Raw genomic sequence first — 26,507 nt, 5'->3', positions numbered from 1 at the left:
GCCTCACTCCATTGCTCTGCCGTCTCCGACTGCGCGTGCGCAGGCCGAGCGGCGGCTGTGATTGGCCAGGCTTGTTGGCGCGCCCGTCCAGCGTGGGCTATCTGGCCCTGTGTTGTGGTGCTCCCGGGTTCTACGAACCTTCCCCGGGGTGGCTTGGGGCCCAGGGCCAGCCGGGCTGTTTTTGTCCGCAGGCCTGGGGCCAGCGACGAATGCTCTTTTTGTTGGCCGCCGGTCAGATGGAAGAGCCTCCTGGGAAAACTCTCAGCTGTGAAGAGAAGGAAAAGGTGCCAGGGATGCGGGAAGGGTTGACTCAGATTTTGACCCCCTATCCCAGGATTTCAGGCTTGTCTTTGCTTCCTTCGACTGTCCAAGGGTGGCAGTGACCTCTAACCTACGCTTTTCTCTGGACTGAGGGGGCACAGGAAGTGAAAGTGTGGGAGAGCGCCGTGCTCCCTTGGTGGCGTTTAAAGAACAATTTTTCGCTACAGCAGAAACGCAAAAGTACAAAATGTAAAACTGTAGATAAAGCTAAGGTCCCCTTTGACATCTTCCCCACCCCACCCTGCACACTCTCAGTTTTGGCTTCTCCCACCCCGCCCCGTTAAGTAAATCTCTCAACCATCTGGACTTCAGATATTTTTGTGTGTCTGTGTGTGCATGTTGGGCGGGTGGTGGAGGTGTGGAGGGGCGTGTTTGTATTCTCTAATCACCGAAGAGTAATTGTGTATTTTGGGGGAAGGTGAATGTTCATAAATGGTATGATCTAGATGGTTCTGCAACTTCCGTTTTGCTTCTCCGTGTTTAAAATCCACATTAGTCTTTGTTTGCTCCTGCTTCTGCTCAGTCGCTTCTGTCGTGTCCGACTCTTTGTGACCTCCTGGACTGTAGCCCTCCAGTCTCCTCTGTCCATGGAAATTTTCTGGCAGTAATACTGGAGTAAGTTGCCATGCCCTCCTCCAGGAGATATTCCCAACCGAGGGATGGAACCCACGTCATGTTTACTTACCTTTTAAAAAATTATTTCTTAAATTCTGTATGCTGGTGCTGCTAAGTCGCTTCAGTCGTTTCTGACTGTGCGACCCCATAGACTGCAGCCTACCAGGCTCCCCCGTCCCTGGGATTCTCCAGGCAAGAACACTGGAGTGGGTTGCCATTTCCTTCTCCAAAATTCTGTATAGTATCCTACAAATGGAAGTGACATCTTTTCTTTGCATGTTTCTCTGCTTAGAGCCTTTTGTTTGCAGGTTTTGTTTCTGACTGTCCCTATACATGCCACCTCGTGCTTGTGCCAGCAGACGTTGTTGTGGTTTTAAAAAATATTTAGTTATTTGGCTGCCCCCTTCTTAGTTGTGGCACATGGGATCTTCTATCTTCCTTGGGGCATGTGGGATCTAGTTACCTGACCGGGGATGGAACCCAGCCTGCTGCATCGGGATGGCAAAGTCTTTGCCACTGAGGGAACTGACAGATGTTGTTAACTTGAATGTATCTTGCACTGGGTCTTCCAACCATGGTGCTAAAACTCTTCATTCACCATAACTCATCAGTCCTCTCATCCCAGCTTGCCTTGCAGTGGTGGTGGAAAAGTTCATTTACAAATCAACAAGGTAATTCTCAGGTGTTGATAAGAGTGGTGATAAGTACGAAGCTGTGAGAAGAGGTTACAAGCACAGACCCTAGAGCCAGACTGCATGGTTTGAGTTGTGCTCGTTTTAAATTGTGTGATCTTGGACAAATTGCCTTTCCTCTGATCTTTCCAAAGCTAGCTCTTTCCTCCATCAGGTCGGAGCTCATATGGTTTTCCTCAGAAGTGCTTCCCTGGCCACTATCTCTTAAGTATTCCTTTCTCCTGTATCCCAGACACCCTCCCATCCCTCTGTTTGTCTAGGTATTGATTACCACATGAAATCATCGTATCTGTTTGTTTTCTTACTTACTATCTGTATCCTTCACTGTGTGTAAGCTGCCCACGAGCAGTGGCCTTGACCCCTCTGCAGATATAGCACCTGGAACTATAACCGACATAGTGGGCAGCAGTTATGGCTTCCGGTGCTGGAGATACCTGGGTCAGTAACTGACTCATAAGTAGAATGACTGTCTGAGGATGATAGCCCCTGCTTCCTTCAAGGATCTCACAGTGAGGTAGGAGGAAACAGAGAAGTGAACAGACAGTGTGTATAGTAAGTACCGTGATAAAGCAAACACAGAGGAGAGGTGGAATCCTAACTTGGATTTGGAGAAGGACTTAGAAGTTTAGAAACTTCCCTAGAAGTTTTCCTCAGGGAAATAAAAATCTGAGCCGAGGCTTGAGGAATCAGTAGGAATTAGCAAAGTAAGTTGGGGAGAGTTGCTCCAGGTGATAGGAACAAGTTTTGCAGAGATGCATTAGAGAACTTGGTGTTTTGTGAGAACTGGAAGTAGAGTGAGGCAGTACCGCTTCCTCCCCACCTCCAGCTGAGGGACCTGCTGACCACTGCTCGCTGGTATCCAATAGGCTCGGCATCCCTTCTCTCTAATGCCTTCTTTCCACCTGCTCAGTTTTGTTTGCTGTTTTTCCTCTTCCAGTTGAAAGAAAAATTAGCATTCCTGAAAAGGGAATACACCAAGACATTGGCCCGCCTTCAAGTAAGTAAATCACATTCTCTCAAATTGCTGTTAATGCCACAAAGTATATAAAGACAGCTCTTTATTTAAGCTGTTAACAAAAATTTATTTCTTTTTCATAAAGTTGTTTTTTGAGTTGCTTTTGTTTTCTCTAGCGTGCCCGAAGAGCTGAGAAGTTTAAAAATTCTCTTAGGAGAACAGTGGAAGAACAAGATTCCTCACTCCAGCAGGAAGTTTCAACACAGCTAACCCACACAGGTAAAGCTAGCCCATTCTCTGATGCTTTCTTTATTACTCATTTCCCATGTAAATTTGCCTGTGATTCTCTTTTTAAATATATTTATTTATTTGGCTGCATCTTAGTTGTGGCATACCGGATTTTCGTTGGGCCACATGGACTTAGTTGTCCCCTGTCATGGGGGAATCTTAGTTCCCCGACCAAGGAGGAACCCCCATCCTCTGCCTTAGAAGGCAGATTCTTAACCACTGGACCACCAGGGAAATCTCCTAGCTGTGGTTCTTTTTGTCACAGAAGATAAGGAGTAACAGTAGACTCTTTAAAGTTTACAGTTCATTGCTTCTTTGTATAATCATCATCAAGATTATATAACCATCATCACTGTCTTAATTTCAGAACATTTTTACCACCTGAAAAAGAAACCCTGTACCCATCCTACCCTTAAGCCCTGGACAACTACTAATCTGCTTTTGGTTTCTGTGGATTTTCCTATTCTGGACATTTCATATAGATGGAACCATACAATACGTGGCCTTTTGAGACTCTCTTCTTTCACTTGGCATAATGTTTTCAACCTTTATTCATCCATCTATATGTTCATCTAAGCGTGCATCAGTACTTCATTCCTTTTTGCAGTTGAATGTTTCATTCCCGTTCATGGATCACAGCCTTGTCGTGGTGAAGGGGCTTGTGTAACTTAGTGAAGCTATGAGCCATAATATAATATGATATGTTATATAGTTTGTATATCTATTCATCAGTTAATGGACACTTGGGTTGTTTCTACTTTTTGGCTATTATAAATTTTGGCTTTTATGCTGCTGTGAAGATTCATGTACAAGTTGTTTGGGGGACATATATTTTCAGTTCTCTCTATATGTACCTGGGAGTGAAATTTCTGGGTTATTTGATAATTCTGTGTTTAATTTTGAGGAACTACCAAACTGTTTTCTACAGTGACTGTACCATTTTTCTTTCCTACCACAACGCACAAGAGTTTCAGTCTCTCCACATCCTTGTTAATACTTGTGAATTATAACCGTTCTGATAGATAGAAGTGGTATCTAATTGTGGTTTTGATTTGCATTTCCTAGTGACTAATGATATGGAACATCTTTTTGTGTGCTTGTATATCTTCTTTGGAGAAATATCTATTTTTGTTAGGTTATTTGTCCTTTTATTGATGAGTTTTAAGTGTTCTTCATATATTCTAGCTATTGGACCCTTATCAGATACATGATTTATAAATATTTTCTCTCATTCTGTGAGCGAGAAACTATACTTTATTTGGATTGCTTATTCAGTTGCTCTTTTTCTCTATTTTAACTTTTAGAAATTATATTTATTGCTTAAATATGGAAAGATGGTTTTTTTTAGTTAAGTGTTTATATGTGCACAAAGATGAAAGTCTGGGTGGAAATACTTTAATAAAAAACAATGGTCATTTCTCATGTTAAAAGTCAGCTAATTTATAATCATAAAATCGGAAGCTAATGAAATAGAAAAGTGATATGAAAATTACTTGAGCCCAAAAAGGGACATGAAGTAAAAAATCAGGTGAGATATGGGGGAAATGAGGATATGTTGGTCAAAGGGTCACGAGTTACAGTTATGCAGAATGAATAAGTCCTAGAGAGCTAATGTACGGCATGGTGACAGTAGTTAATAATACTATATCATATACTTGAAATTTGCTGAGAGAGCCGACTTTAAGTCTTCTCGTCACACACACAAAAATCATAGCTATGTGAAGCGATGGGTATGCTAGTTAGCTTGATTGTGCCAGCATTTCACAATGTATACATGTTTCAAAACATCACTTTCACTATGTGCAACTTTTATCTGTCAGTTGTAGTTCAGTAAAGTTTTAAAGAAGAAAATACTAAGAAAAGATGATTGCAATAAAGAATAATCTTTTTTAATATTTATAATTTATGTGGCCGCGCCAGGTCTTAGTTGCCGCATGTGGGATCTTTAGTGGCTGCAATGGGATCTAGTTTGCTGACCAGGGATGAAACCTGGGCCCCCTACATTGGGAGCACGGACTCTTAGCCACTGGACCACCAGAGAAGTCCCAAGAATAGATAATTGTTTAGTTTGAAAATAATTTTTCCAGCACAATTCCATTTTTGTTACATTTACTTAATATTACTATGGTTTGTAAGATTATTAAAAACTTACTTTGATCTGCCTAAATGATACACCATTGACTCTCTTTTAAATAAATGTTTGGTAATATTTGTATGTAATATTTAAAAATAAATATGGGGTAGTTTTTGTATTATTTTAAGAATATTAACTATATAATTTTTCTTCTTCAGAACCTAAAAATACAGTATCTCCTCATGACACGTTGCAAATCAGTACCCATGTTGATGAAGAAACTGGAGAAAAGACACCCAGCTCACTTGACATTGAGCCTCTGTTGTTTAGCTCTGGACGTGTCTCAGTGGAAGGATCACGCATAGAAGGATCAGATGATAATCAGAAACATTTTCCTTTCAGGGTCAATCGCCCTGATGCTAAGAAAAGGCAGAGAAAGCTGCTGGGGAGAAGAAAGAAAGAGGAAAGAACATATATTTCACAGGAGAGAGAACCTCTCTCTGATACTGATTCACTCATACTCTCTGGAAAAAGACTAAAGGAACAGGAAAAAATCAATAGAGAAAATCCCAAAACACCTGTAACTGAACTAAGAACTTACCCCCTTTCAAGTCCTAAGTGTGCCATTCCAAATTCTCCAGCACCAGTTACAGAAACTAATGTAGGGAGTGTATTAATTCTACCAAGCACCAAACCGCAGAGAGATGTTGATGCCCTCCTTAGAGGAAATGATTTCCCCAGGGCGACTACTCTTCCTCTGCCTACACCATCAGACAGCAGTAGCGGTCAGCTCCTCGAACACAAGCGCCCTCAAAGTAACTGTGAACTTACTACTCACAGCTTAAGAAACATTAGCTCTGCTTCACCTGTAAACTTACAGGTACAGAAGGAAAAAATGACTGTCTCTACAGATAACCCAGAGGTAAACAAAGCTGGAAGTATAAGTGGCCAGGCAGCTAGAAGTCCTAACTTAGGGGCAGATAACTCATGTTTTATAAATGAACTCACTTATGATAACTTAGTGGAAAATGAAAACCAAAACTTAAAAGAACAAAATCACACAGAGATGTCTCTTAAATCTCCCAATGATGCTCTCGGTGGTAGAAATGAAAGTCTTCTAGAAAAAGAAGTTCTAAGTCAGTCTAAGAATCTTAGCCTGGGAGTAATTTCTCCTGTTTCTACAGAAGATCAAATACATTCTTGCACAATGCTTGAAGGCCTTCTCTTTCCTGCAGAATATTATGTTAGGACAACACGGCGCATGTCAAGCTGCCAGAGGAAAGTAGCACTGGAGGCTGTAATTCAGAGTCATTTAGGTGTCAGGAAAAAAGGCTTTAAAAATATGAGTACAAAATCTGCTAAAAAATTTAATGTTTCCAACGAAAAAACTAAGCAAAGTGAAATTAAGGTGTCTGACACACACGCAGACCAACCAAGTTCAGGAAGTCCTCAGAAACTTCTCTCATTAACTGAAGTCAGCTTTTCCACTGACTCCACAGAAGATGACTTTTCCAGGAAGACAGTTACCAAGCCATCAGGTAAAAAATGCAGAGGAAAAAGAAAGTCAGCGTGCACCTCTCCGTTAGATCACCATGAAGTACTTTTGCCAACTTCTGGCACATCAGGTGTTAAGAAGTCCAAGGAAGAAATTGCCTTGCACAGAGATCAGAATGAAAAGGCAATTATTCACAGTAAGAAGAGAGTTAAAGGTAAATCGAGGTGTGGTTGATGGTGGTGGCTGATGATGGTGGTAGCTAACACTATATGCTCGTCACTTTCTAAATGTTATGTAGATACTCACTGAATCATCACACCAGCTGTACATGAGGCAGAATCTATTTTTTTTTTATTACTTATATATATATTTGGCAGCACATGGAATCTTTTTTAGTTGCAGCATGTGGGATCTAGTTCCTTGACCAGGGGTCAAAACCAGGCAACCCTGCATTGGGAGTGCAGAGTCTTATCCACTAGACCACTAGAGAAGTTCCCAGAATCTATTTTTATCCTCACTTTACAGATGAGGAATGGAAGGCCAGGTGATCAAAGTGTCTTTAAAGCCACAGGGTCAAGGTTCAAATCTGGCTGCATGGTGTCAGAGTTCACAAATATGGTTGAAAAAGTTGACACTGAGAGGGAGAATGTGTTGGATGTTTACCTAAAATTAGTGTTTATTCAACTACAATACAGTCTTTTATCCATAGGGAGAAATAACTAATACAGGGAAGTATATTTGAAATTAAATCAATGTCAGAGTAAGAATTCACTGACAAACTCCCTTAGGAATGATTGTGTAGTAAAATGCAACAGTTCTAAGCCACTTTGGGAGGTAAACTGTCTAATAGTGTCTCTGAGGTTCATGGGACACAAGATTTTGGAGGATATCAAGTGACAAGTTACAATTTAAACTTCTTTATTCATTTACTCAGGAGATGTATCTGATAAACTGAGCACAGAATTTAGATAATTCACTCCAGTTCTGTGTGAGAGCTCAGCAAACTTTCTATAAAGGGCCAAATAGAAAATACAGTCTCTGTGCTCAGTCATAGCTATTCAAGTGTAATGTGGAAGTAACCATACATAATGTGTAAATGTGACTGTGTCTCACTAAAACTTTATTTACAGAAACAGGCAGCCAGCAGCTCTGTACCACTGGACAGGCTTTGACTTATGAGCCACAATTTATTAATTAATTTAAATAAAAATAATAATCATGGGGACTCCACTGGTGGCCCATTAGCTAAGACTCCATATTTCCTGGTCAGGGAACTAGATCCCACGGGTAAACTTAAAAGAGTTCACATGCTGCAACTAAGACCCAGTGCAGCCAAATAAATTTAAAATATTTTTCTAAAATAATAATCATTTATACCACCTGATGATAGTGGTCCTTTCCAGTTTCCTTTCATACCACTCTCAGTGATGTGCTGAAGCCACTGACATCTGCTTCTGAGATGACTCTGTGCATGGCTTTCCAACTTTGCATTTCTTGATACCATGTTGGTAGCTTGAAGTTGGCCATGATGGAAATACTGACACCTTGGAAATTGGTGTATGACAAAAGCCAAGAATTTTTGTTTTCTCTCAGAGGGTCTCCTCTTTCTCATGATGCTCCAGCCACACTGGCCTTCTAGCTTTTATTTGAACTCATCTATCAGGTTGCTGCCTTAGGGTCTTTATGCTTATATAAACTTACAGTTCTCTCTGTCTGGACTGTTCTTCCTTTCCATGATTAAAGAATCGGATAGTTTCTTTAAAAAAAAAAATAGTTTCAGGAGGTTGGGATTGACATATATTCACTACTGTACATAAAATAGATAACTAATAAGAGCCTAATTATAGCACGGGGAAACTATTCTGTAATGACCTGTAAACAGAATCTTAAAAAAGAGTGAATACATTTGTATGTATAACTGATTCACTTTGCTGAACAGCAGAAACTAATGCAACCTTGTAAATAAACTATACTCCAATAAAAAGTTTTTTGAAAAAAAAAATAATCATAACTTTTTAAATCATCGTCTTTTATGCCAGCAAGAAAGGAATTGGAAAGCAGGACAATCTAATAATAAGCTTGAAATGTTGTTTTGTATACTTTGAAATAATCTACTGTGATTTCAGTAACCTATAGGTACATAGAAAATTTTTTTTTCTTGAGGTGACCTTCATGTAATGTAGTTCACCTTTTTAAGTTAAGTGAACAATTCAGTGGCATTTAATTACATTCACAGTGGTTTATCACCATGATCCCTGTGTAGTTCCAAAACATTTTCATCATCCCAAAGGGAAACCTTGTACCCGTTAAGCAATTTCTCCCCAATTTTTTCTCTTGACAGCCCTTGGCAAATACTAATCTGTATTCTGTCTCGGTGGTTTTACTTATTTTGGGTATTTTGTATTAATGGATGTATACAATATGTGACCTTTCGTGTCTGGCTGCTTTCGCTTATCTGGCTGCTTTCGCTTACTTAGCTAGTTTTCGAGATTCATCTACATTGTAGCATGTATCAGCACTTCATTCATATTCATGGCTGAGTAATAATTCCACTGTATACATGTAGCACAGCTCTCTTATCCGTTGATAAGGTATTGGATGCAGCTACATTTTGAATGATACAGAGCTCCTGTTTCTAGAAGTCTAATAAATTAATCTTTTAAAAGGGAACTATGTTTTCTTCAGTGTGAAGAGCCAGCATTTTGTAGACTCTGCTCTGATAGCCTGTTGGAATGATAGTTGTGGATCAGAAAGGACTTCTAGAGATTCTTAACCCAGCTCCCTCAGAAGGGACAGGGGGAAATGAAGTGAGTTTGACTTGCCCAGGATAACATAGCGAACCAGTGGCAGAGCTGGCACCAGACTGGTCCCAGGCAGGGCTGTCTGGTTTTGGTCCTACAGAGGGAGAGCTGCTCAGTATGCACTAACCTATATGTCTGGTTGTTGAACTGTCCACAAAAGTTTTAGAGTCCTGGGTGGGAAAACACTGCATGACTTTGGAGTTTAGAAACTCACTTTTTGTTGGGAATTGGTGAGTATCTGTTTTTGTTGTTGCTTTCTGTTTTAGGGAAGGAAGGTCATTGTCAAAAAGAGGACTCCCTTTCTTACAGTAATTACGCTTATTTCTCTTCGGATGATGATGCTTTCAGCACTCCATCTCATAAGAACAAAATGCTAAGTTTAAAGCATCTGTCATCTTTTCTCAAAATCACAGACTTTCAGTTACCTGACGAAGACTTTGGGTTTCTTAAGCTTGAAAAACTGAAGTCCTGCTCAGATAAGCTGATGGAGCCTTTTGGATCAAAAGTACATGGAGAGGGGCATCTTAAAGGGGAAAGTTACATTGTTGTGGAGGAACCAAGCCCGAAACAAAGCAATATAGAAAAGGAGGGCATGGAAGAGGAACTAACTACTCTACCAGGAAAGGCACATTCTAGAATGCCAAGCCAAAGAAGCCAGCCTCGGGGAAAGGACCTTTCTTCATCCATTTTACTTTTCACTCCTTTGAATTCTGTTGCCTCTGATGATAATGACAGACTGACTGCAGACCTGTGCTCACCTGCTTTCCCCATATTAGGCGCTACTCCAGCTTTTGGCTCCCAAGCCCACAAGGAAAAGGTGTCTGCAGAGGCGGGTGGACAAACATGCTCGCCACTCCGTCTTTCTCACTTAAAAGCCACAGTCAGCCTGCCTAGCAGTCGTAAACAGTGGAACAGCTGGAGCAGCCCCCCAAGATTAGATAGCAGCCAGCATGTTGCAGGAAGAGCAGGACAGCCTTCCTGCGACCCTGACTCTGGTCCCCAAGCAACAACTCTGCCCACCGAGTCTTTCACCTTCGAAGCAAGTCAGCTCCAGGGATCACAGAGACATTCTGCTGAGCAGGTACAGACTGCATCCTTCATGAAATTTTCTCTGAAGGAATGAAGTGTCTTAGTGAACGTGGACTCAGTTTCTCAGTGTTTTAAAACATTTTACCATGTTTCTTTGGTATGACTTCACTGTAAATATTAAGTTCATTCTGGGGAAATTAGGATTAATTAAAATATGTGTATTTTTAAGGGATGCTGTTCTCTTTGTTATTCATGAAGCAGTTGCATTTGGAGCTTTGCTGCTGTTATAGAAAATAAAACATAGGAAATAGTTTGAAGAATGAGTGATACAGACAGATACCATGTATAATATATACATTAATGATGTGACTTTTGTTTCCACAGACTGAAATAGAGGTTCCTGCTTGGGATAGCTTAAACCCGGGCACCCTACAGCTGGTTTCAAAGTTAAAGGTCAGAAGACTTATCTCCTGTGTCTTACATGCGAAAAATGCAATGAACTGGTTGGAAAATTCAGAAGATTTTGATCCTTGATAAATAGATTCAGAAAAACATTTAAATTCTTTTTCACAATATTTACCTGTTTTATATATTCTGAGATCTTCTAAAGAAGTTTTTATGTCAAGCTATTGCCAAGAAAAACTTAAGCTAGGGAGCTCGACTTTGTATCTAAGTTTAAATCAGGCATTTTGACAGAGAGAGAGGGGTCATTCATGACTCTCCTACCCAAATAATATAGTACTTCTAGAAGAATCACTTTATAAGAAAATGGGTAACAGTTCTCGATTATAACATAGTGAATGGTTAATTTTCATAGGCTGTGTGATGTATATGGTTCTGAGAAATATAAATAATATTCTGGTAAATCCTGTGAAGTGAATTGGACCCATGTCCTGGTTAACTTTTTATACTTGAAATAGGATGGTACACAGCAAGGGTCTTCAGTCTTATTGCTGTTAACATTTGGGGCTGGATTATTCTCTATTGTTAGGGACTGGCCTGTGCATTGTATGGTATTTAGCAACAGCCGTGGTCTCTACCAATCACACCCCTCCCACCCCAGTAGTGATGACAGCAGTGTCTCCAGATATTGCTAACTGTCCCCCCCGGGGAGGGTTGCAAAATCACCACCCCTAATTGAGAACAACTGGTGTTGAAAAAAAGAGATTTAAATCCACGTGTTCCGAACCACTGTTTCTCCGGATCACTGGCTATTATGTGACCTGGCACAAACTGTTTAGCCTCTGGGTCCCAGATTCCTTTTCTCTAAAAGATGCACTTATGTTGTTTCAAAACTATTCTTAAATCAATTTTAATAACAGTTTCTGAAAGGAATCAGCCATTTCATTCATATTTTCAAATTTGTAGGTAAAAAGTTACTTCTTGTTGTTATAGTTTTTGGTCTGTGTATGTATAGTTAAGCCTCTCCTCACTCTCCATTCTAAAAGTGGTTTTTTTAAAAAAATTTATTTACTTGCTTTATTTATTTTTTTATTTTACTTTACAGTACTGTATTGGTTTTGCCATACATCAGCATGCATACTTGCTTTATTTTTGACTGCGCTGGGTCTTTGTTGCTATGCACAGGCTTTTCTATAGTTGCACTGAGCGGGGGGCTGCTCTCTAGGTGGGGCATGGGCTCACATTGTAGTGACTTCTCTTATTGTGGAGCCTGGGCTCTAGGGTACAGGGGCTTAGTTGACCTGCAGCATGTCGGATCTTCCTGGACGAGGGATCAAACTGGTGTCCCTTGCATTGCAAGATGTATTCTTAACCAGTGGACCACCAGGGAAGCCCTCTGAAAGCATTTTTTTCCCTACATCAGACTTAAGAGGTTTGTCCATTCTGTAAGTCTTCCCCAAAACCTAGTTTTTTGTTGTGTTGATTGTTAATTGAGTTTTTGGTTTCCTCTTTCTTTTTTTTTTTTTCCTGTTTTTATTGTTAGTAAGTCCTTCTGTTTTTCATTGTACCTATTTCATTATTCTTTTCTTTTTTTTTTACTTTATTTTACTTTACAATACTGTATTGGTTTTGCCATACATTGACATGAATTTCATTATTCTTTTACTAACTTCTTGATCTGCTTGCTTACTTTATTTTTATCTATTAATTTTTTATAAATATTAATACCTTTATAATTATAGGAGTTTTTTTAAGTACTGCTTTGGCCACCACATTCTGCATCTTCATTTAGAAATAGTATGTTGTTTAAGTTTTATTCCCTCTTCAACCTATGGGTATTTCATTAGAATGTTTCATTTCCAAAGGTTCTTAAGGAACTAATGTTTCAATTAGTTCTTATGGCCTATGGTCTGTTTTGATGGTTAAATCTGACTGTTCCAGTCTGGAGCTACACGTTTTAAAGACAATCACTGTGAGTGTGTATGGCAATTTTTGTGATTACATAAGACCCACAAGTCTCTTTGACCTGCATGAAAGTTTAATCATATTCAGTTGGTATTTCATCTAATCCTTGTGATCCATCACTGTTCATGTTTATTCTGCCCCCAAGAATCCCTTTAACATCATTGTTGTTACCATTCTGTCAGAATCCTTCAGGTTCTTGTTCTGTGGATGTGAGTGCCACGTGGTGGGAAATAGCTGGTTTCAAACAGCCATGTATCGTAACTGCTTGTGAATACGTCGTTTCTCTTTGGAAACCTCTGGATGCTTGGCAGTGGGAAAAAATTTATTCCTGGCACTTTACAGAGGTAAATCAGAATCTTATAGCTGAACGAGATCTTTGCAATCAGTTGCATGGTAATACAGATGGGCAGCTTACCAAAAATACAGGATCTGTGACTGTGCAAGACAGAGCAGAAAAATGATGTTTTTTCCCCCAGTATTTAATTATGAAAATTTCCAAATATATGGGAAAGTGATATAGGGAGCACCCATATGCCCAGCACGTAGATTGTAAAGTCAATACCATACTTTATCATATGTTTTTCCAGAGGTGGATTTTTACACTGTACCTGCTGGAGAAGCTTGAAATTTCATGTCTATTCTGACTTCTAAACTTACTGAGAGCTCTCGCCAAAACATTATTTCTGCTTTTTTTCTAGCTGTAGTTTCTTCTGTCCTTGTCTACCTTTGTATATGTTTTACATGGTTGCAGTCTGAATATGCTTAAAATTTTTAAGCCTGTCTTTTCTTACCAAATAAATATGTTTGCTTGTTTCTACATATTCTTCCTACTTGTTTATTTTGAATTTTATTTTTCCAGCTTTATTGAGGTGTAATTGACAAATGTCATATATTTAAAGTGCATAGTGTGATGATTTGATGTACATACACACTGTGAAAGGGTTTCCATAATCAAGTTAATCAGCATATCACCTCACGGTTTCCTTTTTTTCCCTTGGTGAGGATGCTTAAGATCGACTGTCTTAGCAAATTTCATTCTTATACTCCAGTATATCCACAGCCAGTAGCAGTGTGTTTGGCAGAGTGCTGCTCATAAATATTTGTTCGGTGCATAAACTTGTCTTAAATGGTTGCATATTGTTCCATTCATCCACATACCAGAATTTAATTATTCTCCCATTGCTAGAAGCATTTATTATGTTAAATAAACGCCACAGTAAACACGATCATGCACGTAGCTTATTTGAGTTTACATCTTGCAAAAAGAGGATGTTTGCTGAACGTTTCAAGTGTTTGAAACTAGATACAGTGACACTAGAAAGAAATGTGGCAAATTTTGGAAAATTTAGATTAATTAAAAATGAAATAACCAAATATAATTTTGGGCTGCTTTGTTTTATTTAGGTTCCAGTATTACAGATAGTTGCAGTGCCTGATGTTTGCAATCTTGTGTGTGTGGCTTTGGGAAATTTGGAAATCAGAGAAATCAGGTAAGAAATCTCAAGGCGTGGGTTTTTTTCTTTATCTGGATGTTTGTCGGCTTGTTTTGAGTTTTGAGTGCAAATTATAACCTAGGCTTGGATCTTGAAAGACTCTAAATTTAGGTCCAAAGAGAGACTCATTTTGAAAAAAGCTATCAATAGAGTGACATCCCTGACTGAAATTTCCTTTGAAAGTTTGAGCCTAGTCTTCTCATATTAAAGGCTTGCTCCTGACTGCTCTACATTTTCCTTTATATGTGGTTAAGGGCACTACTTTGTTCTCCCGATGGTAAAAGTGAAAAGCAAGTGCTCCTGAGTTCTGGAAATATAAAAGCTGTGCTTGGCCTGGCAAAAAGGAGGCTTGTCAGTAGCAGTGGGACCCTTTGTGATCAACAAGTCGAAATTATGACATTTGCCGAAGATGGAGGGTAAGCATTGGTTGAAGAAAAGCATTGGTTGATTTTACTATTAGATCAAAAATGATTTCATCACAGGGCTTCAGAGAAAGTTGAATCAGTAGCATCTTGTTTTCTCCGCTGTATGTGTAGTTCAGCAGGTTCTGCCTCTGTCCTGGGCTGTTACACAGAAGCAATGTAGGGAGGTGGAGCCAGACATGGCAGGGAAGAGGGCAGGAAGCAGAGGGGCTCAGCAAGCGTAGTCTCTTCTTCCTTTAGTCTCCTTTGACCTCTGTGTGTCCTTTAAGTGTTACAGATACCTCAAGATCCTATACACTTACCTGGTTCCACATACTTGGTTTCCATTGCTTCAGGTACCATCTGAATCCTGGCTGCTTGCAAACATATATTTCTAACTCTGAGCTCTTTCCAACCTCTGGACCTACATGCCTGTTTATTAGATATCTCATGGTTACCTCAAATTCAACATGCTAAAAACACAACTCAGCATCTTCTCTGTCTGTCATATACTCATTACACTTTATTGGATTTATCTGTCTTTCCTAATAACAGAGGGTACGAACCTCATTAGTCTTATTTATCCATGACCTGTTGCAGTAAATTGTTCGTTCGCTAAGTCATGTCCAACTCTTGCAACTGCATGAACTGTGTTGCAATAAAACAGGTACAAAATAAATAATTGTTTGCTTAAATTAGGAAAATGTTAGTGGAGGTGGGGAGAAGCAGTGGATTTGAGAGAGATGAGATAATAAAGTCATTAGGACCTGGTGATTGAGTAAATAGAGAGGAAAGAAATAAGAATACAGTCCAAGTTTCTGGGTTGCTCATCTGGGTAGTGGTGGAACAGTCAGTTGAGATAGCAATGCTGAAAGAAACAGGTTTAAAGAGAGAGCTGGTAAGTTTAATTTTGGAGATGATGAATATGAGGTGCTTACTATATATCCAGATAGATAATGTGAAAGTATATGTTCATTGTAGAATATTTAGAATACACATGTTTTCCGGGTGAATTTTTTTTTTCTGTCATTAGGTTAGTGTCTATTATGTATTGTTCAATAATATGCAGGAGGGCTGCTTAGAAACTGCTTTGGTAGAAAAGGCTTGATTTTTAATACTGTTTTTAATACAGAAGCAAAGAAAAACAGCTTTTGATGCCCCCTGAAGAGACCATACTAACTTTTGCTGAGGTTCAAGGGATGCAGGAAGCTCTGCTTGGTACCACTATAATGAACAACATTGTTATTTGGTAAGCTTCCCCTTGAGAGCCCTATTTTCTCATCTGTAATATAAGGATATATCTCTTATTTTTACAGGGTTATTAAGATTAAATAAGAAACTCTGTAAATATGATTGTGTTATTGTTTGTTTACTGTCAGATGCTATATACTTATCTTAATGAGAACATCATATTAATTCAAATAGTCCAAGCAGAGTACTTTAAAATAAGTGAAATTTTATTGTTGTAAAAAATGTACTCTTTCTGGTTAATGGCTGAGTAGCTTTCTGAGATTAACTCTTCTACTTCAAATACCTATGAATTCTGTGCAAAAGAGAACAAATATCTGAAAGCACTAAAGAGGGAGAAAAAATATATATTGGAGGAAATTCAATATGTAGAGGAAGGAAATGTCACTGGGCAAGTTTCCTGTTCGAAGGTGAGGCCCCACTCTGCACACTTGGTTACAGAAAAACTTCTGTCCTACTGCCTTAAAGGACCAAAGGATAGAAATCAAGGTGATTGCAGCAGCTAGAAAGCAAGAAAGAAAAATCCCGAAAAATAGACAGCCAGAGAAGGAGCCCTGCTGCCGCTGCCGCTGCCGCTGCCGCTGCCGCTGCCGCTGCCGCTGCCAAGTCACTTCAGTCGTGTCCGATTCTGTGCGACCCCATAGACGGCAGCCCACCAGGCTAGCCCTCCCTGGGATTCTCCAGGCAAGAACACTGGAGTGGGTTGCCATTTCCTGCTCCAGTGCATGAAAGTGAAAAGTGAAACTGAAGTCGCTCAGTTGTGTCCGACTCTTAGCGACCCCATGGACTACAGCCCACCAGGCTCCTCCAGGCAAGAGTACTGGAGTGGGGTGCCATTGTCTTCTCTGGAAGGAGCCCTGAACTCTAGTTAAATATCTGGCTGACCTTTAAACTGCATGCATGCATTATTCAATAATATGCAGAAGGGCTGCTTAGAAACTGCTTTGGCAGAAAAGGCTTGATTTTTAATACTGTTTTTAATGCAGAAGCAAAGAAAAGATAAAGGAACTGAACTGGGTTTTCAGCATTTAGAATTTGAGTTTAGCCAATTTAACTGTTGACTAGAGTTAAAAACAAAATCAGTATTCTTCCGAGGAGCAGAATGCAGAGTTTATATGATGTGTCATTGTGTCTACAATACAATCCAAAATTACTGGATGTGTAAAACTTGTTAGATTAGATGATTCACATGAACAAATTTGAGATAGGGAAATGACAGTGGAAGTCCCCAGGCACCCCTTTCCTGACCACAGGGGAGAGCCACATCAGGCCTTTTCACTTGCAAGGTTAATCTGTGGTAGGAGAAGAGATTGGCTTTTTTCCTCAGAAGACTCTCCAGTAATTACTCCCTTGAGGCCAGAATGGGTCTTGGTGAGAGAAAGTTATGAGTGTCCTTCCTATGCGCCTGTTCTGCATTGTTCAACCCTAACCCTCTAGGAGTAAACTAGGCAAGTGTGGCCCCGAGAGAAACTGTGTCTCTCCTGACCAGGGAGCCTCTGGAGTTTGACCCTGACCTAACCTACCAGGTTTCCACGTTTGGCACTTGCCTCGGGGCTTCTGCACCTAGGTCTTATTTCAGACAGCGTTCTTTGTGAACATTGTCTTTTCTGTTCTGTCTGCTGTTTCTGTAGTCTGGCCCTTCATTGTTTGGCTCCTAAACTATTAAGGTAATCTAGTGATTAGTCTCAATACTCAATCTTCAGATTATATTTTATACTATCACTTTATAAATACTCATTCTCCCCCCCCCCACCGCCCCCCGCCCCACCAAATAAAACCTTCAGTGGGGTCCATGTTTGCATTCTCCACCTTCCATTTCCCTAATGTTTCATTACAAAAATTCTTTACCAGCTGTTCCCTACTCTTTCCCTTTTTTCATTCCATCCTTCAGTTTCCCTCTTTTTCTAATAATAGCCTTTTGGCATTTTGTCAATAAGGGATCACAGTAGAATTCGAGGCTGGGAAGGGACTATTCTTAGAGCTTCTAAGTATCAGTTTAAGTTCTAAGTTTAAGGGGGTATGTTCAGCCCCACAGTTGGCTTAAGTTCTGTTGCAACGCCTCAGCGCTTCCCTGGTGGTCCAGTGGTTAAGACTCTGGGCTTCATTGCAGGAGGTGTGGGTTCTATCTCTCACTGAGGAACTAGGATCCCACATGCCATGTGGCACGGCCAAAACACTGAAGGTTTCTCATAAGTGGAGTCACATGGTAGAACAGGAAATCAGTGTCACACATCCTCAGTAGAACTAAGGAGTGGTTCCAACAAACTTTTTTTTCTTTATATTCACCGTCTTCTGTCTTCCTTTTTCCATTTTTTATTCCATCTCAGTCTTCCCTTCTCTCTGTGTTATCTTAGTCTAGCTCTAGTATTAACATATTACAGAGACATAATTATAAGTCTACTCTAGATGTAGTTTCTCTCCTAACCAGATATGGTTTCCTGACCGTTGACTTACATGGAAAATTTCGACATATAATAAGATCATAATGATAGAGCTATGCCCTGTGCCTAATTTCAATACCAGTGAAATGAGATCCCAGAAAACTTTTCTCCTGGAATTTGAAAAGATTTATCCCTAATGGCATAGCAGGTTCAGTCTAAAACTAAACTATCAAATTACACTATTGGCAAAGTTAAACTGTAGTTCTGTTTTTAGCTAAATCAGTAGCTAATCAGAACTAAGGTCCTGTGTCCCTTAGTTTTTCCCTTGGTCACCTCCTGAAGGATGCTGTGATACATAAGAGAATATTATGTGAAAACCAGTTTGTCAGAAGAATGATATGAGCTTATTTATTTTTGGTGTCCAAGGAACTTAAAAACTGGTCAGCTCCTGAAAAAGATGCACATCGATGATTCCTACCAAGCTTCAGTCTGTCACAAAGCTTACTCTGAAATGGTAAGGCTTGATCTGCTGGGACCACTTTGTGTCTAGTCTGTGTGTTACTATTGGTCTCACTGAATGAGAGTGGTAACTTAGTCATAATTTCTGGGCCCTCTCTGATGCCTGTTTTTTTTCAAAATTTGGTAGCAGTCCTTGCTCTTCCTTGAAATTTATGAGTGCATATAAGTGATCGTACAATATGACTGGGTAAAATTTCTGACTGTATGACTTAAGGGCAAACCTTGATTTCTAGACTGTACCTAGAAACAAAATGCTGATTTTCAGATTTGGCTCCCAACCACATTGCCATAAATGATTTATGATGTGAATGAATCCCCTTAGGAAGGGTGATTACAGGGTCCTCGACATGGTTTTCTCTCAGGCTTTAGCATTACTGTATAGGAACAAACACAGCTTCTTAGGCGCTGTGTCAGTAGACTTGGCTTACAGTCCAGTTTTAACATCTGAACAGGCTGAAGGTACTTGTCCAGGAGTCAGAGGTAACTGCCTGAGTAACAGGGACTGCTGAGCCACAAGCAGAGGCAGAAGCAGCTGGCTCAGCGCTGGGCGGAGACTGACTTGCCCAGCGCAGTGGCAGCCCTGCGCTCATCAGCACCCACAGGCTCTGAACACAAAGGGTGCATCTCCCTCTAGCCTAGCAACTTCTGTGGAAATGAACTCAACTGTTGTGTGATCTTAGGTAGCCTATCACATCATCTTGGGCTAACTTTCTTCATTCTAAAATAAGAGGGTTTATCTCTGGAATACACCTACTAAGCATTTAAATAATATTACATTTTTGTTATTACATTGATACCTGTTTGATATTAAAACATTTAATGCAGAAATGTGTGATATAGGAAGTAAAATGTCACCATGAAGCCAACCCCCAGAAATAATAGTTAATAGTTCAGTATGCTGCTAAGTCACTTCGGTCGTGTCCGACTCTGTGTGACCCCATAGACAGCAGCCCACCAGGCTCCCCCATCCCTGGGATTCTCCAAGCAAGAACACTGGAATGGGTTGTCATTTCCTTCTCCAATGCATGAAAGTGAAAAGTGAAAGTGAAGTTGCTCAGTCATGTCCAACTCTTAGCGACCCCATGGACTGCAGCCCACCAGGCTCCTCCGCCTATGGGATTTTCCAGGCAACAGTACTGGAGTGGGGTGCCATTGCCTTCTCCGAATAGTTCAGTATAGGAATCAGCAAACTTTTTCTGTGAAGGGCCAGTTAGTAAATATTTTCAGTTTTGCAGGTCATGTGGTCTCTGTCATAACTCCTCTACCTCTTCAGCCCCAGGTCAGCCAGAGGTAACATATAAACAAATCACGTGACTATGTGCCAATAAAACTTTTTGGACAATAAAGCTTTCTGAAACTTGAGTTTCATATATAATTTTCATATGACACAAAACGGTCTTCCTCTTTTTTCTAACTATTTCAAAATGCAGAAACCATTCTTAGCTCATGAACCATACGAAGATAAGCATTGAGCCAGATTTGACCTGTAGGTCAGAGTTTGCCAACCCCTAGTTAAATGTATAGCATTTAACATTTTTTGACTTTCAGTTGTTTTTTTAACAATCAATGAATTATAATGGTAATTAAGAATTCAGTCATTACAGAAATGTATGAATTAGAAATGAATGTTATTAATCCTAAGATGACCTAGTAATTAATTTTTCCCATTTTACCCCCCAAATAATTACTTTCCCGTTTTACCCCTGAAATAATTACTTTCAACATTATACATGTGTGTTTACACATATGTGTGACATAGATGTTCATACACAAAGATGTTATTATTAGAACATGTAATTTTAAAGTCATAGGAGGTCTGTAACCCATTTTCCCGCAGAAATAACCATAGGTGATGGTGCCTTTTTTGGGTCATTTTTAGTCTATAAGTAAATAGGCTTTTGCAAACTGGCCTGAAGATCCTGTCACTACTGAAAAGATTGTTTTTATGGGAAAATGTGCTCCAAATTTTTAAAAACCAACTTACAGGTGAACATTTCTGGTTTGAAGACTCCCTCTAGGTATTTCTATGCCCTCTTTTCTTAACACCAGCATTTCCCCAGGTAGATGGCATGAATGTTAGTAGGCTGTAAAGTTGAGGAAGCTGGTAAGTCAGCTAGATTCACACCTGCAAAGACTGGCTGTAAAGTCGTGGGGAGCCCTGTGCTGGAGAAGCCCAAAGTCCAGCTCAGTGGTCCCCTCAGGCCTGAAAAAGAGTGATCCAGGGATTAAATCCTCGAGACTTAAGAGTCTGTTGGCCATTCCTGTGATTCTATAGTTTTGTCTCTGCCAATGATTTATTTTCCCCCTACAGACTCTTGATGATTTATTTGGTCGTTAATTTTTCTCCTACGTCAGGGGCTCCTGTTTGTTGTGTTGAGTCACCCTTGCGCCAAAGAGAACGAGTTATTGGGAAGCCCTGTGTTTCAGCTGATTGTGATTAACCCGAAGACAACCCTGAGTATGGGTGTGATGCTCTACTGCCTTCCTCACGGGCAAGCTGGAAGGCAAGTGTGTGATTGCCGTCCAATGAGTGTGACATTGTGAGAAACATCAGTGCATATATAGAAACCAAATATTTTTCTGTGACTGACGTGAATGGAAACATGAAATACTACAGATCATGGTAAAGAATACTAAGAAGTAGGTTGAAGTGTGAAGTTTACTAGATCTGAGTCAAAGTTCAGATTCCCGCCATCCAATGATTGCCCACCAGTATGGCCCTAGATAGGTATTTTATGTATAGTCACGCCTTGTTTTTCCCCACACCAAAACACTTCAGAGTAATTAATATTCCCTACAAGAAACTTATCGAAGAAACTACATAAAACTTATTTATGTTCTTTCCATAAAAGTTAAATTAAGGAAGTTTTAAATGCACTTAAGAAGATCTGTTAGACTTCCCTGGTGGTAGAGTGGATAGGAATCCCCCTGCCCGTACAGAAGACGCAAGTTCAATCTGGGACAGTTCTGCTTGCCATGGAGCAGTGAAGCCTGTGCTGCAGCTGCCGAGCCTGTTTCCTAGAGCCTGTGCTCTGCAACAAGAGAAGCCCCACAATGAGGAACTCACGCACCACAACTAAAAGAAGCCTCTGCTGCCTCCCTGCAGAAACCCTGCGTGTAGCAACAGAAAGACCCAGCACAGCCAAAAACAAAATAAATAATTTTTTTAAAAAAGAAGATATATGTACTTTGAAATATTGACTGTACCTCCGTCATGTAGGCAGTTGATATTTATCTTTTGATAAATATTTTACCTGTTGACTGATGAGAAGATCTGTTTACCAATGCCACAGTTATGGGCATCCCAATAGTTTTCTGGGCTATATAAAGCTCTGAAGTAGTGCTAGTATTCTTAGGTGAAGCGAGCACCATCGAAGGTATCATTTCTAAATACTCCTTTTATTAATGTTTGAAAATAGACCTAGTAAATCAGGATTACAAAGTTTGGCTTTAGTAACTCACAGGGGTAAGCATCCTTGATGGTTATATGTGTATTTCTCTTTGTTTGGATCTTGTGCAAAGCTTGCTAGGTGGTACATGTTCTAAAAGCCCCTCTCCTTGTGCATGTAGCCAGCTGTGGCATTTCTGCAAGTGTTCTTAGTGCAACAAGTACCTCAGAACTCTTATTTATAATATGTGCTTACATAAAACTTGTTTTCTTGAATATAAAGAGAGAAGCATAGTCATAGGCCCAGAAATTGAAGACACATGGAACTACTAGGTCAGGCATTTCTTTTGTCCCTTTTCAAACCTATTTGTTTAGCAAATCTTGAAAGCCTATTTGGTACCAGTCCTGTAGGAAGCACTACTGTTTCTAATCTCATGGAAGTTAGAAAATAATGAGCTCAGGTGTTTGAGCACAAGTCATCTATTCTCCTTGTTTGCTTGGCCCTTACAGTAAATCCTTCTCTGCTCAAAAAAGAAAAGAAAAAAGAAACAAATTTTTTTGCTGTTTGGTGTGCATAATGCCAGAAGGCTTGCACTGTTTGGGATGGAAGGGCACTTTAATTGGCAGTGGAGGGTTGGGGAGAGACTGTCAAGGAAAACGTTACGGATTTTCAAAAGATGAGCTAAGAGACAGCTACACAAAGTTGAGTGCAAAAAAGAAAAAAGTTGGGTGTGAGCCAGAGATAAAATGTATCATTCAGTTCACTCAGAATATTCACTTAAAGTTGACTGTGTACCAGGTGCTCTACAAGGCAGTGGTAATGTTTCAGTGAGGAATAATTAATTGTTATTAAGGATTTCTTAAATCACTGTGGACAATGACTGCAGCCATGAAATTAAAAGGCGCTTACTCCTTGGAAGAAAAGCTATGATAAAACTAGACAGCATATTAAAAAGCAGAGACATTACTTTGCCAACAAAGGTCCAGCTAGTCAAAGCTGTGGTTTTTCCAGTAGTCATGTATGGATGTGAGAGCTATGGTTTTTCCAGTAGTCATTTGTGGATATGAGAGTTGGACCATAAAGAAGGCTGAGTGCCAAAGAATTGATACTTTCAAACTGTGGTGTGGAGAAGACTCTTGAGAGTCCCTTGGACTGCAAGGAGATCTAGCCAGTCAATCCTAAAGGAAATCAGTCCTGAATATTCATTGGAAGGACTGATGCTGGAGCTGAAGCTCCAATATTTTGGCCACCTGAGGCGAAGAGCTGACTCATTTAAAAGACTCTGATGCTGGGAGAGACTGAGGGCAGGAGGAGAAGGGGACGAAAGAGGACAGGATGGTTGGATGGCATCACTGACTCAATGAACGTGAGTTTGAGCAAGCTTTGGGAGATGGTGAAGGACAGGGAAACCTGGCGGGACTACAGGTCGCAAAGAGTCGGACACAGCTGAGCGACTGAACAACAAAGCATTTCTTATGTGTTAGGTACTGCACTAAGCTTTTTATATCAACTGTTTTATTAAACTCCAAAGCAGTCCTATGAAGTAGATACTCGTATCATCTATCGCTATTTTACTGATGAAATTAAATAACTTGCCAGGGTCACACATCTCTTTAATTTGTAGAATTCAAACCTCAGTACCATCCCCGATGGTCTAGTGGTTAGAATTTGGCACTCTTTCAAACCCCAGTAGCTGACTGCAGAGCCCCGTCTTTAAAAAGACAGCCAGATTTGTTTCATGATGTTTACATTTTCTGTGGGACAGACAGCCCCCAAATATGGAAATGAGAATCTCAAATTCATATTCTCAGAGATACAGAGGCAAACAGTCTCACATTGCTGTGAAGGTAAAAAGAAGGTGCTGCGATAGACAAGGAGCAGAGTGTATATGTGTGTGCACGCTCATATTGCTGAATAAGTGTGACTTTATGCAGGCAACAAGCCTGAACAATGACCAAAACCCAGCCAGGCTGTGCCCTGGGGGGAGACCTGTCGAGAGGGACAAGCAAAAGCAAAGACACCACGGCGAGGCCAGGCTCGGCTGGTTTGGCGGGTGGGAAGCAGGCCACTGTGAGCTGTCGTGAGGAGATGCAGAGGTGCATCAGAGAGACAGGCAGGGCCGCTAGCGACCGTGGCCAGCAGCCCTAGGACTTCACACGGACGCATGCGTGTTCCCACGTGTCTTTGTTCTTGTTGGTTTAGAGACCATGGTTTGGGCCCATTTTTGTTTTAATGTCTTTTTGTTCGTTTTTGATATGTGATTTGAATCGTCTCTCCTCTGCTTGCTGCTAGGTTCCTGGAAGGTGACGTGAAAGACCATTTCGCAGCAGCAGTATTGACTTCTGGAACCATTGCCGTTTGGGACTTACTCTTGGGTCACTGCACTGCCCTCCTTCCTCCTGTCTCTGGCCAGAATTGGTCTTTTGTTAAATGGTCAGGTACAGATTCTCATTTGTTGGCTGGACAAAAAGATGGAAATATATTTGTATACCGCTACTAAAAAGTTCGGGTAACCTGGAAAACACAGTGTTCTGGGTATTTTTGGCCTCTTAGTACTCTTTGGAGTTGCTCCTTTAAAGGAGACTATTTGAAAGAGTTTTAAAACATTTACTTACCTGTGTTCATTCTGACAGACTGTGTTCTGATGGTGGGGCACTACTGATTTTGAATGCTCATTTGTACTTACTTTGGGAGAGAGGGTATATAAGTGGATTTTTGTGATTCCTCACATTGGCACATTTCCTTTTAAAGGTTATGTACATAAAGCTTGAAATGTTAATAAATATTGATTTTGATACATCCTGTTTGGCATATTTTTTCCTATCCTGTAAAGATGATTTTCAGAAATAAGAACTAATTATTTTATAGCTAGAATATTTACTCAGTGATGCTTACACAGTAAACCTCAGTTAACTTAGTGGACTAATACGCAATATACTTCTGTTTTTCACTGCACTAAGTCTTCGTTGGTACACACGGGTTTTCTTTAGTTGTGGCAAGCAGGGGCTACTCCCTAGTTATGGCGCTGGGCTTTTTATCCATCTGGTTTCTCTTATTGTAGAGCACAAGCTCTAGGGCTCTCAGCCTTCACTAGTTGTGGTGCGTGGGCTTAGTTGCCCCACAGCAGGTGAAGTCTTCTCAGATCAGGGATCAGACCCGTTTGCCCTGCATTGGCACGTGGATTCTTAACGACTGGACTGCCAGGGAACAAACTGAAAGTCACTCAGTTGTGTCCCAACTCTTTGTAACCCTATGGACTATACAGTCCATGGAATTCTCCAGGCCAGAATACTAGCGTGGGTAGCCTTTCCCTTCTGCAGGGGATCTTCCCAACCCAGGGATTGAACCCAGGTCTCCCACATTGCAGGCAGATTCTTTACCAGCTGAGTCACAAAGGAAGCCCAAGGATACTGGAGTGGGTAGCCTATCCCTTCTCTAGGTGGATCTTCCCAACCCAGGAATCGAACCTCGGTCTCTTGCATTGCAGGCGGATTCTTTACCAACTGAGCTATCAGGGAAGTCCTGCAAATATACTTTTATGAAATTTGTAATATTTTCACATGCCTACTAAAAGTAACGCAAAGCCTATTTCAAATGCTAATTTAGAAATGCTGTTCATTTGCATTCTCACATGCATCCTTGATACCAGTCCCTGCATTTTCACAAGAGTCAGTCAACAGCACAGCTGTACTGAGGACATCATCTTCACCTTTCCCTAAGTGGTTTGAGAGCAATATTTTTTTCAGATTCTTTATTGGCTGTGATGGGTCTTTGTTGCTGTGCAGGCTTTCTGTAGTTGCAGTGAGCGTGGGCTTCTCATCATGGTGACTTCTCTTGTGGAACACAGGATCTAGGGCGTGCGGGTTTCACTAGTTACAGCTGGTAAGCTCAGTAATTGTGGCACTTGGGCTTAGTTGCTTCAGGGCATGTGGGATTTTCCTGGACCAAGGATCGAACCAATGTCCCTTGGATTGCAAGGTGGATTCTTAACCACTAGACCAGCAGGGAAGAGCTAGAGATGGCAATTTTTAAAGCCCTAATCTGCACTCAATATGGCAGCAAATTTGGAAAACAGCAGTGGCCACAGGACTGGAAAAGGTCAGTTTTCATTCTAATCCCAAAGAAAGGCAATGCCAAAGAATGCTCAAACTACTGCACAATTGCACTCATCTCACATGCTAGTAAAGTGATGCTTAAAATTCTCCAAGCCAGGCTTCAGCAGTACGTGATCCATGAACTTCCCGATGTTCAAGCTGGTTTTAGAAAAGGCAGAGGAACCAGAGATCTAATTGCCAACATCTGCCGGATCATCGAAAAAGTAAGAGAGTTCCAGAAAAACATCTATTTCTGCTTTATTGACTATGCCAAAGCCTTTGACTGTGGATCACAATAAACTGTGGAAAATTCTTCAGGAGATGGGAATACCAGACCACCTGACC

At 40.5% G+C, this 26,507-nt stretch overlaps 1 protein-coding gene across 6 annotated transcripts; it reads left to right on the top strand.

Moving 5' to 3' along the window:
- Positions 1-67: 67 nt before the first annotated feature.
- PALB2 (partner and localizer of BRCA2) lies at positions 68-24,867 on the top strand. Of its 6 annotated transcripts, none has more exons than XM_004020839.6 (13): positions 68-284; positions 2,566-2,625; positions 2,760-2,862; positions 5,164-6,654; positions 9,508-10,322; positions 10,655-10,723; positions 12,820-12,981; positions 14,042-14,127; positions 14,385-14,546; positions 15,664-15,780; positions 18,587-18,674; positions 21,035-21,183; positions 24,361-24,867. In XM_004020839.6, exons 1-13 carry the CDS (start codon positions 210-212, stop codon positions 24,566-24,568), a joined length of 3,585 nt encoding a protein of 1,194 aa, XP_004020888.3. In that variant the 5' UTR covers positions 68-209; the 3' UTR covers positions 24,569-24,867. The 6 variants fall into 6 exon arrangements, with proteins under 6 accessions (XP_004020888.3, XP_060262179.1, XP_060262178.1 ...); XM_060406198.1 differs by lacking the exon at positions 68-284 and adding an exon at positions 816-936; XM_060406196.1 differs by lacking the exon at positions 21,035-21,183.
- Positions 24,868-26,507: the final 1,640 nt, after the last annotated feature.

Source organism: Ovis aries, chromosome 24 (genome assembly GCF_016772045.2).
Source record: "Ovis aries strain OAR_USU_Benz2616 breed Rambouillet chromosome 24, ARS-UI_Ramb_v3.0, whole genome shotgun sequence".
In the NCBI taxonomy this organism is placed as follows: Eukaryota; Metazoa; Chordata; class Mammalia; order Artiodactyla; family Bovidae; genus Ovis; species Ovis aries.
This window is presented reverse-complemented; position numbering and strand designations above follow the sequence as displayed.

Bases quoted from the DNA above. Each gene is read 5' to 3' on its own strand.
- PALB2 (XM_004020839.6), top strand. From the start codon at position 210: ATGCTCTTTTTGTTGGCCGCCGGTCAGATGGAAGAGCCTCCTGGGAAA. The intron at 285-2,565 runs GTGCCAGGGATG...TTCCTCTTCCAG, and splicing joins GCTGTGAAGAGAAGGAAAAG to TTGAAAGAAAAATTAGCATT. The intron at 21,184-24,360 runs GCAAGTGTGTGA...GCTTGCTGCTAG, and splicing joins CCTCACGGGCAAGCTGGAAG to GTTCCTGGAAGGTGACGTGA.